This window comes from Sebastes fasciatus, chromosome 11 (genome assembly GCF_043250625.1).
Source record: "Sebastes fasciatus isolate fSebFas1 chromosome 11, fSebFas1.pri, whole genome shotgun sequence".
Taxonomy (NCBI): domain Eukaryota; kingdom Metazoa; phylum Chordata; class Actinopteri; order Perciformes; family Sebastidae; genus Sebastes; species Sebastes fasciatus.
Window position 1 is genome coordinate 14,865,714 of NC_133805.1, and position 16,739 is coordinate 14,882,452.

The 16,739-nt window shown below is 40.1% G+C and overlaps 1 protein-coding gene across 6 annotated transcripts; it reads right to left on the reverse strand.

Annotated features, from left to right (window-relative positions):
* On the reverse strand, window positions 1-16,199 carry LOC141777026 (phosphatidylinositol 4-phosphate 5-kinase type-1 gamma-like). Of its 6 annotated transcripts, none has more exons than XR_012595832.1 (18): window positions 15,835-16,198; window positions 12,461-12,489; window positions 12,195-12,284; window positions 11,928-12,058; window positions 11,703-11,820; window positions 9,693-9,845; window positions 8,775-9,074; window positions 8,269-8,477; window positions 8,102-8,185; window positions 6,847-6,895; window positions 6,542-6,626; window positions 5,637-5,810; window positions 4,716-4,872; window positions 4,537-4,605; window positions 3,838-4,444; window positions 3,436-3,470; window positions 1,677-1,760; window positions 1-1,525 (listed from the first exon to the last, which is right to left on the reverse strand). XR_012595832.1 is itself a non-coding variant. In XM_074650948.1 (18 exons), exons 1-18 carry the CDS (start codon window positions 15,932-15,934, stop codon window positions 1,523-1,525), a joined length of 2,517 nt encoding a protein of 838 aa, XP_074507049.1. In that variant the 5' UTR covers window positions 15,935-16,199; the 3' UTR covers window positions 1-1,522. The 6 variants fall into 6 exon arrangements, 4 of the variants coding, with proteins under 4 accessions (XP_074507049.1, XP_074507048.1, XP_074507051.1 ...); XR_012595831.1 differs by having other exon boundaries at window positions 1,677-1,763; XM_074650948.1 differs by lacking the exon at window positions 3,436-3,470 and adding an exon at window positions 2,917-2,991 and having other exon boundaries at window positions 15,835-16,199.
* Between the last annotated feature and the right edge of the window lie 540 nt (window positions 16,200-16,739).

Below are 16,739 nucleotides of genomic sequence, written 5' to 3' on the forward strand. Positions count from 1 at the left end.
TTTTTTTAGTTTTTTTACACAATATAATGTTTATTTCTTTTACACAGTGATCAGCTACAAACACTGTTGCCTACAAACAGGCAGGTTAACGTCGGCAGACTCAAATATCACAGTAATATTTTACAGCAGTGCTTATCGACACAGTCAGGTCAAGGTCTAATTATGGTCAATCTTGTTGCAACAAGTATCACCATGTATGGAAGAAGGGGGGTCTGTCTGTGGCAACAGTAGATTCATATTCCTACCAAACTGTACAGACATTTTGATGTTATTTCAGTTCAGCTCAGTTTGTTTAATTTGGTCATTTACGTATAATCCAGTCATTAAAGACTATTTCCTTTTTCGCACACAGCCAACATGCTTATAGCTGATTCCGACTTTCATGGCCTATAACAACAAATGGAAGTTACACCTTTTGACAAATAGGCAGGACAGAAAACATATCTCCCAATCACACATCAATATGCATGCAAACACGTGCACACAGAGACATACAGTATGGGCACATACAGACTTACATGCATGTGCTTAAGCACACACACACAGTTTATCTACAATTTACAAAAGACAATTTGATTATTTTTTTTCCTTTGTTCGCTCTTGATCTCTTGGTTCTTAATCCTTAGTTGCTATATTGTTTTAACTCTGCTTCAAATATTTGGTATTTGCACACAATATAATATTCTGCACGTTTATATTTTTGAGTTGTTTTGAAATGATTAGATGTGACCAAGACATCAAAAACTGTTCTGAAAATGAGTTTTGTCAATAAGGCATTTTTAACACAACCATTCAATGTCAAATCGAAGTTTCTTAAGTGGACCACAACACCACGCCGGAAAAAAACAGAACACTGTGCAGACACAGCACACAAAAAAACATTAACTGTGTGTTTGAGTGTTTTTCAAACAATAACTGATGACAAAAGAACAAAACATATACGATTTCAGCCACATGTACATTGATAAAGTGCTAAAATAAAATTATATACAGCTTTGACATGCCCCTAGTGAAAAATAAACGCATGAATAAACTCTGAAGTGGTTATGCATTTAGTCAAAAAGAGAAACCAATAACACGTACAGTATGTCCATATTGCATAGCCAGAGCTGGCACAGTGCAGCGTGACTCATGAACACTAAAAAACTCCACAGCAGGCAGCAGGGCTGCAACAATACCTGACTTAACAGCCACCATTCACAATGCCACTCAGCTATGTGATTTAACTTTATTTCTCTGCTTGATGTCAGGAATAGATGCTTTATGATTATTATTTTCTTTGCATATTTTGATTGTTGTATGTTCTTTTGAATGTATGTGACTGTATTTATGATTGTATCGTTGTATTGAATGCTTCTAAGTTCATTCCTTTAGTCTTTGTTGGCAAAACAAGTTCCCACATGCAGCTTGGGAAACTAGCATTAATTCCCAGAGTGCCCTGGTAGCTTTGTTATTCAAACCTCACAGCTTCTGTAAGGAGACAGCCTCTGGCTCCACCCATCACTACTGTCTCCACTGTGAGTTACTGAAAGAGCAAAGAGACAAATAAATAGGGAGAGAGAAATAGAAGATAAGTAGGAGAAACACTAGCAGGAGAATATAAATAAAAATACTGTATGTACACTCATCTCTGTTCTGTGAATTAATGGCCAATAATGAATGAACTGTACACTTACTGTCTCACTCTCCCCATCTGAGCCCCTTCCGGACTCCGAGCCGTAGTGCAGAGGAGAATACACCCAGCCTCGATCCTCCTGATTCTGCTGTTATCCAACACAGCCAGCAGAGGGAGGCAAGAAGAAGAGAGGAGACAAGAGGAGAAAAATGAGGGGGGAGTTGGGGAAAGATATATTTATAAAAAGACATTTCCCAGACACTGAATGGTTTAAAGCTGCCCGGTGCAACTTTGCCTGTTGGGGGCAGCAAGATTAATTTTTCAACTGTGCACACAGTGTGCTCAGTCTATGAATTTATCATAGACGTGAGGACAACTTGCTAAGGAAAATCTACAGGGTCTAAATTAGTAGGGATGATCTAATCTGGATATTCTGGCTAAGAGTAGTGCAATTTCACTTTAAAGACCCCAAAATCAGATTTTTCTCAATCAGCTTCTTATTATGACAGATGGGATCGTCAATAAACACAAAATCTTCCGGCAAAGTCACAAAAGTTTAGGTTATTTCACATCAGAAATATCTTTATTTATATTTTTAGATTTGCCTTTTCTAAATTGTAAATAGGTGATGTGACACGCTTCTGTGCACTATTCAGAGTTTAAAAACATTTGAATTAAAATCTGGGGGTTGTTTGCTTATGTTGCCCATCGGATCAAACCACACCCACACAGTCCACATGAAGCAGATACATTTTTGATGGTAAAACTCTTAGTAAATCATTTGTAAGTCATGAATATTTAATGTTGAATAAAAATACTCAGTATTTGAAACCAGGTTTTCAGGGGCTTTAAAATGTAAACAAGTGCAACTTTCCAATGTCAGAAAGAGAGATTTCATTCCAGCCAGGCACTGACAACACTAATCAGCTTGTCAGGTCCTCTGTGCTATCTGAGGACAGAAGCTTCAGGGATCACTAAAAGCACAAAGCCACTAAAAGCTAACTACATTTAAGTATCTGCAGGCCCAAGATGCCCAAACATTTAAATTACTGTTACATAAAGATGCATGCTCCATGTAAATGCACATGATGGCCCTTCAGAAGCTGCAGTTATGAATATGCAATGTCTTTTTTGCAGACTTTAACACTAAATAAGTCATGTGGAAAAAAATGCACTGTAGCTTTACTTTGAAGTACTTCTGAAGATCCATAATCAGCCGTGCTTGTGAAGGTCCCTATGGAACCAGCAATGCGATGGTACGTGGAACAAATGAGTCTACTACTACTTTGGCGGTGACTTACATTGTAACTTGAGCTAGAGTTTAGCTTACGACGGCCAAGAACTGGAGAGTACACCCAATATCTGCCATCTGCATACTGATGGATGGATGGATGGACACACACACACGCAGATGAACACACAAATGCATATTGTGCGTTGACAGGAAAATAAAGGGAATTGAAAGAATTAGTACACAGAGGAGGAGAAAGATGAGAGAAGATGTGAGATGAAAGAAGCAGTTATGATTGAGGAGAGAAAAGGAAAATGGAGAATGAATGCTATAATGTAAAACATATTCAAACAAAGAGAGGGAATTATGAGGAGCTGTGCATGACACTGACAGGACGCATGAATGCAGATCGACAGATATAAATCCATCATGCTGTGCAGTGAAGACACCCCCATTGTTTTGCCGATTCATTCAAAAGCATGAACTATGACCGGTGGCAGCGTCGTGCTTTAGAAAAAAGCATTTTGGACAGCGAGAGCAACCCAATAGTACGTGCACACTGCAACACACACACCCTCCCCCCCCTCACCATCATAACTCTACCACGCTGTCCTGACTGAGCCACTGCAACAGACCCAGTAGATCAAAGAAAAACAGAAGAAGGAAAATGATCTTTACTCTCTGGAAGAGGACGGGCTACAAAACAAAACCGAAGAGAGCTTCTTCCAGCATACTGACTGGTTTAATGAGAACGCGTACTGATACATTAGATCCAGTTAAAGTCATTGTTTCCATTGTTACACAGAAAGCCTCTTCAAAATAAATGAGAATTCTGTCTTGTTTTGTCTGATTTCAAAGCTCACGGCAGTTCAACTTTCAGCTCATTTTGTTTTGTTTCACGACTTTGAAGCTGGCTCATTATCCAATTTTTAACATCCTCTGCAAAAAAGAAAACAAAAAACAAAGCACTGATGTGATAATGGGGACTTACAAAGTAGATGTCAGACACCTGCACCTCCCCATCCAATGAGTTGTGGCTGCTGGACACAGACAGCTGATTGCACGGTGTGCGCGGTGCCTGCAGAGGCACCTGGGGGCTCGGAGGGTGGGAGGAAGGAGGGGTCGAGGGGAGGTGGTGGGAGGAGGGAGGGGTCGAGGGGAGGTGGTGGGAGGAGGGAGGGGTCGAGGGGAGGTGGTGAGAGGAGCTCTGGGTGGAGGAGGGAAAAGTGGCAGGGCAGATGGGAGTAAATGCTGAGCCAGGTGGGAGGGTGGAGGTGATTGGAGCTGAAGTGAGAAGCGTGGACTGCACAGCTGAGTGAGAGGTCGGAGAAGGAAGAGTGGAAGACTGAGGAGAGGTGAGCGGTTCGGTGGATGGGCGGATGGATGAAGCAAGTGCGGAGGATGACTGGCTGGTCGATTGAGCAGCGGAGGAGGAAGACACAAAGGAAGGAGGAAGGGTGGAGGAGGAATAAGCTGAGGATGGACTAAGAGAGGGAGGGGTCGATGAAGCAATGGCGTGGGGCTGACGGTCAGGTGACAGATGGCTGGGAGAGGTCATTTCTGTCATCTGTGTGAGCTCTGTGCTCTTTGGGATTTTACTGTGTGAAGATAAAGAACACTGTTAAAATACTGTTACACATACAGCTATGGACATTGTACTAGTAGGGTATTGCTGTATATACATGTGTACCTGAGCTCCACCTCCACTGTAATGGTGTCCTGCTTTTCCCCATGAATCTCAACCACCTCTCTCTGTGCCCTGAAAGCGCAAAGGGCGATACAGGGGAAGAAAGCACATTGTACATTGTTGTTTTCATCGAATATCGTCATTATAGATACATCATTGCATATTCATGCAATTATTCTCACCTGGCAACGCTTGGAGAAAGCATTTGTCTCCTGTAGCGTGGGTGCTCTGGTGTATCGAAGGGGGTGGTGGGTAAGGAGTTGTTGGAGGAGAGCGTGGTGGCGATAGAAGCTGTGGTAGCATCTTCAAAGGAAGGAGGAGTGCAGGGTGGCTCTCTCCCTGATATAAAAAATTAACCAAGATATATAAAAAGAGATCATGAAATATGAAGATGACGATACGAGATGAAAATATACTACGAAAAACAAACAGAATTTATTTGCTTTAACAAAATCAGACATAAATCAAAGTAAATATGTGTGCTTGTACCACAGAGTCCTTCAAACCTTCACTGAAGCTCACTACCATCTAATTGTACAACACTATACCTCAACCAATTACTGCACTCAAAGCTGTACATTATGCGATCGGGACTTTTATATTCAGTTGGACATCTACAAAGTTGGAATTACTTTACAACTTTTTCTTCATATGGTCATATCTATCATTGAATATCTAGTCTTGATTTGTTTTACCATTACTTTGATTCGTTACTGCTGCTGCACATTTCACCACAGGGATCAATAAAGGCTCACTTCATTTCATTTAAAGAGAAAATGGAGCTCTCGGTTGCAGGCAGTTGAAGCCATTAGTGTGCCAAGTTCAGAAAGACACAATATCACAAGGGAAAACCGGCACTCATAAATTCACTCTTTATTTTCTACTATTTTATTCCAACAACATTAGTATGTTGTATAGACATTTCCTCAATAGCTTTGATGAAGGCAGCTAGCCTTGACGAAGGCTATTGCCACATGGCCAAACAATCTCATACTATTGGGTTTACTTTGAGTGAAAAACGACAACCTTTAATGAACCCTGTGTGTAACATGTCATGACTGTATATCATTGTGGACTAGTAGAGTTTACAAGAGGTAATCTACCGTTGTCCTCCAGCATGGGGAAGCTGCGAGCTCCCAGTAGGTTCTCCAAGTTGTCCAGGTTTTCCTGCCTGTCATCGCTTATCGAGGGACGCTGCCCAGCTGAACCCGTTCCAGCACTGGACTTGGACATGGAGAGAGCCCCTCGTCCTCTCTTAGATGGAGACGATCGCAATGCTGCAAAAGCCGGCATAGTTTACATGTGCTCTCATTCCAAAAAGTAAAATGTCTCCAATAGAGTGCTACAGGAATGAGTCCTAAAACCCAGAAATGAGTTAGCATTTAAGCACTTCTGGTTCCCTCGTCTGGAAGTCAATGGGTTCTTTGAATGGGTTTTTAGTTAGATGCCTGAAATAAGGGTCTGTGGTTAACACAAGCTAATGAGATTTTTAACATTCTGTTTTATGACATAAAATAAATCAATACATAACCCACTCGTGAATTTTGAAGCTTTTATAGGTCTTTAAAAAGGCAGTTGCTCACAAGTGGTTAAAATGGGACTACTAAATGTCAACACGCCGACTCATCCTTGTTCATGCAACCGTGGTGTAGTTCGTTTATAACTTAACGTTTTTACTTCTGCCAATTGCATTCCCGCTTCAAAAATCATAGGAGCAGTGTTCAGATGTGGAGATGATCTTGCTGAACAAAACGTGTAAGTATCTTAAACGATTGTTTGCCACAGAGCTTATTTTCTGCAATAATCCAAAATCCAATGGAAAAATCCCATCGGCTTTTTGTCGAGGGAACCAGGGTGATGCTAACTTCCTGGTTGGTCTACAAAAATACATCATCCCTGGAGCACTATATAATTAATACTGAGGAAAAACAAATAATTCCTTATTGGCATTGTTGTCATCAAACATACACTACAGCAGTATACGGCTCATGCACACTTGTAAACTCACAGCTGCTCTTCTTGAAGACGATGGTGCTACAGAATCTGTAGAACCTCTCAGCATAGAAACAAGGTCTGTGAACTGACACTGTGTCCTGTGGGACAATTTAAAAAAAAAAGACAAAGACAATGCAATTTTAATGATGTTGCACTTTTCATACATAATGACAATCAAGGGATTTAACCTATTATATGAAAGACAGACTTAGATAGTGACAAAATTTGGCCAAAAATGAAATTTAGTGAGGTTTGTTTCATGGGTACGGACTATTACATTACATTACATTACATAAGAGTTATGTGAAAGCAACTCACCCCGTCATGGATGAGGGACTTCCAAGAGTGCTCCAGTTTCTTGATCATTCTGTCAGACAAGACAAGTTGAATTATTTAGTTAAACACATTCCATGACTTACTGTGGATACCTGGCAGCTCTGAATCAGAGGCTACAGTCCAACTTGCAATGTTGATGTGCATTTTAACATCTGTTTAAAAAGACTGGATTTTATGCTAAGCACCAGACACATTCCTTATGTCTAAACTAGTCCTGACAATAGCTGTTATGTGTCTCTTCCTTTAATATTTGATTAAAAACAGCATGACAAGACTGGGATTGCTTTTTCCCAACGATCTCTCTCCATCTTTTAATATTCCTTGCAGACAAATAATGCCTGGATTACTGTCAGTCTAAACCTAATCATTTCCTGACGTTGAAGAAAGAAAAAAAATCCTTGTCATCTAACGTGTCCTGAAGTGTCCGATGAAAGGCAGATTGAAATGACAAGAGCAAGCTTACGAATTACACCAGACTGAGGCAACAGTACAGGTTTAGGGTGATATGTAGGGCACTTTAAACACCAATATGTCATTATTAAATTAACTTTGGATTTCTGCTAATAGATCCTTTAAAATGTTAGACACTGTTCCTTTAAGAATATCAAAGGTTGGAAGTGTGTGGAAGACATCGGAAATTGTGGGAAACTCTGAAAGCTTTCTTTATGCTGGAAGAACAGTAGCATTTTTCAGTTTTGAGTTTTAAAGCAACCTAGTAAACATCACAGAAGATTTGGCCTTGTGGTAGATAGTTTAAAATGCAAAGTCAACGTTGAACCAACTAACTGCAGTTTTGTTGTTAATAATGTTAATCAAATATTGCAATTTGTATGTATTCATTTATATATATATTACATGGCACCTTTAAAGCTAGGGTTGGTAAACTTCTTCAAAAACATTTTTGTTATATTTGTTGAAATTCTCTTTACATCCCGACAGCAATCAATAAATCAAATGCTCTGACAAAAAAAAAAAAAAACATCTGGTATCTGTGGCTGTCACAGGGCTGTAATTAGCCCGTCCAATCATTTCATTCAGCCCAAGTGAACGAAGGGCTGACAGTGTTGCCGAATTGGTGACTTTCTTGCTTGATTTAGAGACTTTTGTAGCTAGAGCCGCTAGCTACTTTCATTTGAAAAGAGTTGACAAAACTTGGCTGGGATTTTCGGTTGGATCATTTTGTAAAATGTAGCCATTACCAACCCTAACTTTAACTTCTGAACTTTTTGTTGCCTACCTGTAGGACTGCAGGATGTCAATGATTCCAATGAACAGCAGGAGGCGCTCTCCTTTACTACCCACAGCTGGAATACCACCCATTCTACAGACAGACAGGAGAACATTACCATCATTTGTAAATATAATGTGATGATAAGGGGCAAACATTATAAAACGGTGACTTACGTGTCATCATGGTCCAGTGTGTCCCTGCATGTGGAGCCTCCCTGTATGGACTCCATGGCAGTGGAGTACAAAGCTCTCTGAGCTGCGCGCTTCTTTTCATCCCCGCCTGCTGCAGGTGAACCCTGAGGCTGGTGCTCTCGCTTGGCTTGGCTCTTGTTGTGGATCCCCAGGAGCAAACTGTAGTCCATAATCTTAAAACTTTCCAGAACCTGACATGAAACGCATAAGTGATGTTTCAAAATCATATATTATAATATTTTCCAAGCTTCTGAGGAATTTTTACAACATGTAAGGATTTGATTTTACAGCCTACCGCATTACAAAAAATAACACATGCATAAAAAAAGGCACTTCCTCTCATTTCTCTTCCTCTATTCTTCAACTACTGAGCAAACAGTTGAATAGTTAATGTGTGGTTGTGCTGCTTTGTGAAAATAAAATGCCCAAGTGTTAATCTACTTTTATAAAATACTGTTCATCCATCTGCCCCCTCTTCTCTTTCTCACCAGACAGTCTCTCTGCAGAGTTTTGACCAGAGCGCTGTATGTGTCCTGGTCCATAGTGAGGCCTTCAGGAACGTCATTCAGAAAGTCCAGGTCTTTAAAAGTGGGTTTGGACTTCTCTCTTTCTTTCTTGGATGCTCGCCTCTTGTATGTGGAGCCCTTTAGATCAAACTTGAGGTGCATGCGTACGGAGCGCGGTAAAATATTGTTCATTACAACCACTCTGATGTTCTTGCCCCCGCACTGGACGCAGTAGAGGCCAAAAAACTTTGGCAGCAAAGTCCGGGGGTTCTGGTTCAAGTTCTGGAGAGAGGGTTCATGCAGCAGACACAGGGAAAGAGAGAGGGAGAATTAAATTAATATGGCATGCAGTTTCATGTGTTTCAGCCAATGCACCTGCCAGACAGCGTGATCCACTGGTTGCTTGCTTAACCCATTAAGGAGTACTTAGCCCGGGTCTCGGTCAGGTGTAACCTCTCCGCTTATATCTATTACAAAGTCACCTGCTGGCGCCACTGCTGACTGGGGCCAACACCAGGGGGTAGGGTAAAGAGGATAAAGATGACTTGAAGTTTCAGGCGCTGGGTTGCTCTTAAGCATGAACACATGTACAAAAACACCCCAAGCTAACACACCCAAATCTCTAAATAGACACACTATTAAAAAACCTGAGGCAAGGTTTCATTTTTTCAGTTCCTTTTTTTGCTATTTGAATTATTCATACTATAAATTACTATACATGTTTAGTATATCTAGTGTTTGGTCAACAAATGTGTCTATACTACATCCTGAATTGTACACAGTGTATAATATATCATAATAACATACATATCAAAACTACATCAAAATGTAGAACATACTAACAATTTGGAAGCAGCCATTGAATTGGTTGTGATGAGGGAGGGGCTCGGTTTGACTCACCATATAGTATCCAGGAAGGAGTTTCTGTAGAAACTCTGCCTCTTTGTGCTGAACAGTTTTGATGATGAACTCATCATCGCGGGTCACGTAGAATATTGAGCCACTAGCTCCTGGATTTGTCAGCTCGATCAGTGGCTCATTACATATAGAATACTAGACGGAGAACAGACAAAGGGGAAGAAATTGAGATTTAAATTTAAACTCAGATCTGACAATCTGACCCACAATCTCTACATACAACAGGCATAAAAGGCACACTTTATTCATCTCTAAGCTTACGCTGCCTGTTTTAAAAAAAAAGTCTGTCCATCTGCTAAAGGTCTTTGAAAATGTAATCTAATGTGAGATGTTTGTTTCTCCAGAGTTTGTAATTTCATCCTAACTTTAACACTTCATGGGTACTGTAGGGCTGCATAGCACTGTCAATGTTGGATCTAATAGAGCTTTCAAATAGCCAACCAAAAGACTAATACATCTACCCACTCACGTGGCATTGCTCACCAGCAGCAAAAAGAGAACATTGTTGTAAAGTGCTATCTACTGTGAAGTTACTCATTCAACTGGGAAAATGTTACTTTCACCCACTTCTTGCTGTTGCTGAATACAATGTGCACTAGCAGGAATTATGTTAAAGGTGAGCACCACCAAAAATTAAGAATTCCAATATGTTATTTCCGTGGTCGTGGAAAGTTAATTCAGTATCTGTGAACATGAGTTCCTCTCTCTCAAAGCCAGAAACCAGAGAAGTAAGTCTCAAACTTGTGATGTCATAGGGTATAAAGTCTGGTTCTGCTCCATAGACAATGAATGGGAGATTGATTTTGTGGACCCACTGAATGTTTGTTTTCTTTTTTATACCCAAATGAGGTTTATTCTATCGTAGTGTTCACAGTTGTGAAACAGAAAATGTTCCCATATACTCAGAACATTCCCCTGGGTGCTCTCAGTGTCATTTATAACATCTCTCCCAATTTTATGGAGCAGTTAATACTTTATACTTGATGACGTCACAAATTTTAGTTTTAGCAATCAATTCATGTTTACTAATATTTTTGGACTGTGTTAGACATAGGAATAACATGCATGAATTTTGAAAATGGGCGTAGTTCCCCTTTAAACTGAGGCGAACCATATTAAACTGTATATGTATATTATTTAACCTTAATTTAACAAGGCAAGTCATTAAGAACAAATTCGTATTTACAATGGTGGCCTGGCAATAGCATTAGTGGGCTTTGATTAACATTGAATATCTTAGAGTGATGTGGAGCCATTAAAACTTAAATAATTATATCAGTTCTAATGAAGCCGTTTAGAATCTGGAGACTTGAGTTGAAAAGTAAGAGAAAGTTCCCATTGCTTGTAGATAGTTTAACAAAGCAATTTCATTTTCTGAGGTAAGGCTTAGTCAACACAATGCATTTCTACTGGTACTCCACCCCTCAACCACAAACACGCAGACACAAACACAAACTACTCGCTGACTGTCTGCTGCTACTACTTGGAGTTTAAAAAAGAAAGCTTTAGTCTGCTAATCTCCCTCTGGCACAGGTACGATGTGAGCTTAAACGTGCAGCGCGTGTGTGTGAGTGTGTTTACTGTATGTGTGCATCCTCACATGCAAAATATGCGAGGGCATGTGCAACTTTTTGTGTGTGTGTTCGTGTGTACACAGTTTTCTTTTTATGTGTGTTCATTTTCAGAGCGGTGGAGGACTGAAGTGTCAGGAGGCATGTTTTCTTTCATAACTCCTCTTACCATCTATCAAATTCTTTCAGAGGGAACTTCATATAAATCCATATTTAGTCAGCTATAAAGCTGTTTTTATTATAGATTTGCTAGATTTAATAATGAATTAAACAGTGTCTTCCACTCCAATATACATGAACAAATTATATATTTGCATATGCAATGCACAATAACAGAAAACATTTCCCTTGCAAGGCACTTTGTAAGACATTCAAATCCTGTCTATGCAGCACCAGTCATCAGAGAAAATAAATATCTCACCAGGTAGTCATCTGGTCGGATCCCAAACAGCTCTCGGAAGTAGCGGAAGGCCACGGGGGCGTAGGTTTTAAACCTAAAGTCCGGGTAATGGTGGGCTGGAGTGAGGTTACTGCCTTCACTGTATGGAGCAAGATGGGACCAACAGAGTAAAATAAGACAAAAAGATTATATTAGATACTTGCCACACACGTGCACATAAACACACCTCCACTAATACAAACGCACCCGGGGAAGAAGATGCTTTCCACCACATAAAAGTCCTGCATCAGCACATCTCTCTCAGGCTTGGAGCTGAGGTTGCCCACAGTGTATCCAATTCCCAGCTGGATGGACCCTTGCAAGGCAGAGGAGGTAGTCTGGAGGCGGGGAACAGAGAGAAGAACAACAGAGTAAGGTGTGGGTGGAACGTAGTTGATGAAATCGTGACACCAAGCAAACCTACAAACGGTATTTAAGGCAAAAGATAAAGACAGATGAGGAGGAAAAGCCTACCTTCTTGTATGTTGTCTCACCAGAGGCATCTACCCTCCTGTGGCCAATCTTCTTCTCATGGGCTGCGCCTACTCCGAATGGGGACGGCATCTGTCACAGGGAATGAAATATGTGATATAGGTACTGCATATATTGTATATTGTCCATTCAGAGGTGTGGAATTGAACCATGCAGCAAACCAAAACAGCTGAAATAAGGGAAACAGAAGAAGGAAGCAACAGAGACACGTGAGATAGACAGGTGTATAGTGTGAAGTAGCCTCTCACCTCTGTTATCTGACCCTTCTTGGCTGAATCTGTGGATAGAGACAGAGAAAGAAGGGGGAAGGAGAAATAGGTTGAGAAATGTCCACATTGGTACATTATTTAGCGTGATTTAGCAATTAATGATTTAACAGGGAACGCCAACTTTAGTATCAGACTCGCACTGGGTTTGGAGATTGTTACCCAGATAAGCCATCATAAGGAGTACATGACATACAACACAATCAACTCAACATTTAATCAAAGTATATATTGGCATATTTATTTATTTAACTTAGCATTTATTTAACCAAGTTACCCAACTGAGACCTTTTTTCCAAGGAATACCAGCATCAAGACAAACTTAGAAGCTGTAGATAAATGATTTTATAAAGAAATGTATAATGAGCAATCATCCAAATATGATATATGATCTATATAAAACCATCCATATATCTTTAAGTGCACAGAAAAGTGTAAATTTTAACATAATTCCATGACGAAACTTGGTGAGATTATTTTATTAACATCCAGATCCACATCCTCCCAGCTCAGGCTACCCATTTTTTATCTTATTGATTATTTATTTAATAGGGAAAATGCACCAGATACAGCTAATTCAGCAGCTTTCATACAAATTTAACTTCATCAACTTTGTTGTTAAATAAATTGGCGGTCAACTCACCAGCAGAGTTCAGTGCCTACAGGTTGCCAACTGTTCCACAAAGACATGCAGCAAAATTCCTGGCTAAACCAAAACCTGACATTCAGGAGTCAGATCACGGCAGAGTGCAGTCAGTGTTTTCTATCCCTGGATCAGTGAGATTTGCACCGAGAAGGTAAAAACTCTATTGGATTGACTTCCTCCCTAATCTGAGTGCTGCCATTGGCTAAAATCTCCAGACCACATTGACCACGGCCAATCACAAATGAGGATTAGGAAGAATCTTTCCCACTGGCATGAAGGACGCGACTGGGCCGTGTATGTATGTGTCTAGTGTGTATAAAAGAGGTAGAGAGAGCAGGAAGGAATGGGAAAAGAGACAGTTCACAGTACTTCACAGTATTACAAAGTACTTGGTTTTCATCATCGTGCTAAATTTCAGGTCGTGTGAGGTTAAAGATTAAGGAAGCGCAGTGGACAGCACGGATAATGAATCTTTAAGCCATGTTAAAGTACAGCACACACTGTGTCACAGAGTTTGCCATCACTAAGGCACGATAGAACACAATAGTTGATATAATACACTATATTAATGAGTTGTTTTTGTTGTGGTGGGTCAGTACATGAAAAACAAAATGAAATAATCATATAATCTGAATTCTTAAAAATCCAAAAACTAACCTGCAGCATATTTGATTAAAAGTCAAAACAACAGTAAGGTAGTATGGTCCTCTGAAGCCATGTACATGTGTACCACTACTCTGACTCTTTAGCTGCTTTACAATAGCAGCTGCATTAATAGCAAGACATAGAGTCTACAGTTACATTAGCAGCTCTGTTAGGCTGCTCTTAGGCACAGCGATGCTTTCAGCTACATGCCAACATCAGTATGGTAAAATGCTCACAATGATAATGCTACCTAGGGCCGCAACTAATGATTATTTTCATTGTTGATTAATCTGTTGATTATTTTCTTGATTAATCGATTAGTTGTTTGGTCTATAAAATGTCAGAAAATGGTGTTAGCTTTGCAGTTTGCATAAACCAAAAATACTGGACTAATCAAAATTTTGACCTGATGATGGATGAAAACTTGAGGGATCGCCAAATGTATTCATATTCATCATGAGGGGGACATGAATATCTACCAAATTTCATGGCAATCCATCCAATAGTTAATGAGACATTTCACTCAAAACAACACATGTGAACCTCATGGTGGCCCTAGAGGAAAAGTCAGGATCGCCAACGTCATTAGTATTCATCCTCTACTGGGCATCATGAATGTTTTGTTAAATTTGATTAGTTTTTGGCGCATGGAACAAACTTGGACTGAGAAAATTCTGCAAAAAAATAACAAAAACATAATGCATGCAATTGCACACACATAAATAAGTGGATCCTCATAAATTCATCAATTTCCTTGTTTCTTGTGGACCCTGTCATGCAGTGACAGGACACACGCGGCTGACCACACCTGTAACCTGCAGATTAACGCTGCATCAAATCCTGTCAGGCATAACAATGAGAAGGAGTATCCTGGGGCGGCCTCACAAACAAACAGTCTCTGTGGGATTAGGGTCAGGCCAGAATAATGTGCCACTGAGCTGCAAGCAACAAACAGCACAAACACATTGAAGCATTTCTGATTACGCTGTGAGAAACAGGCTACATGTAATATGGTTTGTTAGTGTCAAGACTCACTTGCTGAAAGCTCATTTTGATATTCTTGCAATGAAGCATTTTGTCCCAATATTAAAACAAGAATGCCTCAAGGCCTGTGTGTCATCATAGCAAAGAGGATTAGATCTCAACTGAGAAAGTGGCAGCATGTTGCTGTGACATTAATGTGACACTAAACACAGGAGTAGATTTTTCATGCTCTCTGCACACAAGTATAATCTGGAGGATTTAATAATAATCATGTGTGCAGTGCACAAACATCCAACGTAACTGCGTTTACATGCGAAGATGACTTGTTGGACCTAGTGAACTGACGCTGAAGCTTTTCCTTCATTAACATTTGCACATTAAATATCATGAACATGTTGTGCATGTATGTTGTGTGTTATTTGTAGACATGACATCCGCAGCAAATGCTTTAAAATTGATACCCACAGGGGATTAGTGTGTGGTTTATGTTATAATTCCATATCAGATTATGTAAAGCACTCTTCAGATTTAGCTAGGGAAGAGGAAGCAAGGGAAGAATTATGAAGACACATAAGAGACTGAGGGGAAGCAAAATGACACAGTGTGCAGTAGGTGTCATACCAGGGTATATAGCACCTGCTGATGCATGTACAAATGTGTGTAAATAGCTCCACACAGGTAACATTCATGCCACAGCAGCTGGTCTTTATCAGGTCTAATGGGACTGTGTGTGTGAGTGTACTCATCCCTAATGTGCACCTTGTGCCAGTCTGCAGTGACACCATGCATGGGCCATTTACAACAGAGCAGACTTGAATCTTGACACTGTTATCTAACCAAGCAATTTATTATTCATTTCCACAGCTTAGGTTCCTCTAACTACAGTTATATGCCTTTTCATGGCAAAAATAGCTTCCAAATCTGTGTGCATATAGCTAGATTTAGATATAAATGGTAGGATGCTGCACACTTATATCCAACTTCACCTGCTGTCACATGTAGCAGGGTTTGAATACGACCACCAACATGATGGGGCTGTGTGACAAGACAATAAAAGACTCTAAATGAAAGATATACGAACCGGTGTCCCCCAGGTTATCAAGCTGTAGACTGAGTCCGGCAGCTGCTTCCTCACTCGCCCTCCCGTCATCCTCATCCGCAGTCCTCCCGTCCATCTCCATCTCTCCTCCGGACGCTTCCCTGTCGATATAACCTTCCTCAAGGAGAGTATAATTAAGCTTCGAAACGACGTAAATATATTGTCATTTCACCCTTCTTCAATATTTACTGCTTACAATTACATAATTAAACGAATATGCTGCTGTATTTGAGGCTAAACGCAGCGACACGTTCAGAGCCAGCGGTGCTGATCATCTCTGCCGCTACTCTGCGTCTGCGTCGTCATTCTCACGCAAACGGCTGATGCGCGAGCCGCCACAGCATCATCTTACTAAGCTGACAACAGTAACCGTTAGGACCGTTAGGACGTCACTGTGTAACCGTTACGTAGCTAACGGTAGGTAATTGATACCACTGGAAAGGGAGACGACATTCATATTTTATTAATTGTATAAATTTAATATTTAATTTAATAATCCCATTTCCGCCTCGAAAAGAAAAACAAAACAAAAGTTATGATGAAAATAAAAAATGAAAGAAAAAAAAAGGTTATGAGATAGGGGAGACCGGGGACAATGGTGTCATTTTTTTGGATTTGATGTCAACAATCCTCTTGAGCTATTTGGATAGGGTTTTTATGTAGGTAACTTGTGTTCTACTTGTTAACAGTCATCATTTCATTCTCACTGTGCAATATCATTTTCCACTTCTGCAATTTTGTTAATAGTCTGTTTATTGTCAATACTGTATATACTGCTCCTATTTTTATACTTCCTTCTATCTAAATGGTTCATTTTTTGTTACACTTTGTTTAACTCTTGTTTTTTTTTTACTGCATTAGCTGATGCATCTTGTTTTTTTTGCACT

Excerpts from the sequence above, each read along its gene's own strand:
- LOC141777026 (XM_074650947.1), bottom strand. The coding sequence starts at position 15,934 with ATGGAGATGGACGGGAGGACTGCGGATGAGGATGACGGGAGGGCGAGT. Across the intron at positions 12,490-15,834 it reads TGATAACCTGGGGGACACCG|ATTCAGCCAAGAAGGGTCAG; the intron begins GTTCGTATATCT and ends CTCTATCCACAG. Across the intron at positions 1,764-2,916 it reads ACTCTAGCTCAAGTTACAAT|CAGAATCAGGAGGATCGAGG; the intron begins GTAAGTCACCGC and ends GTTGGATAACAG.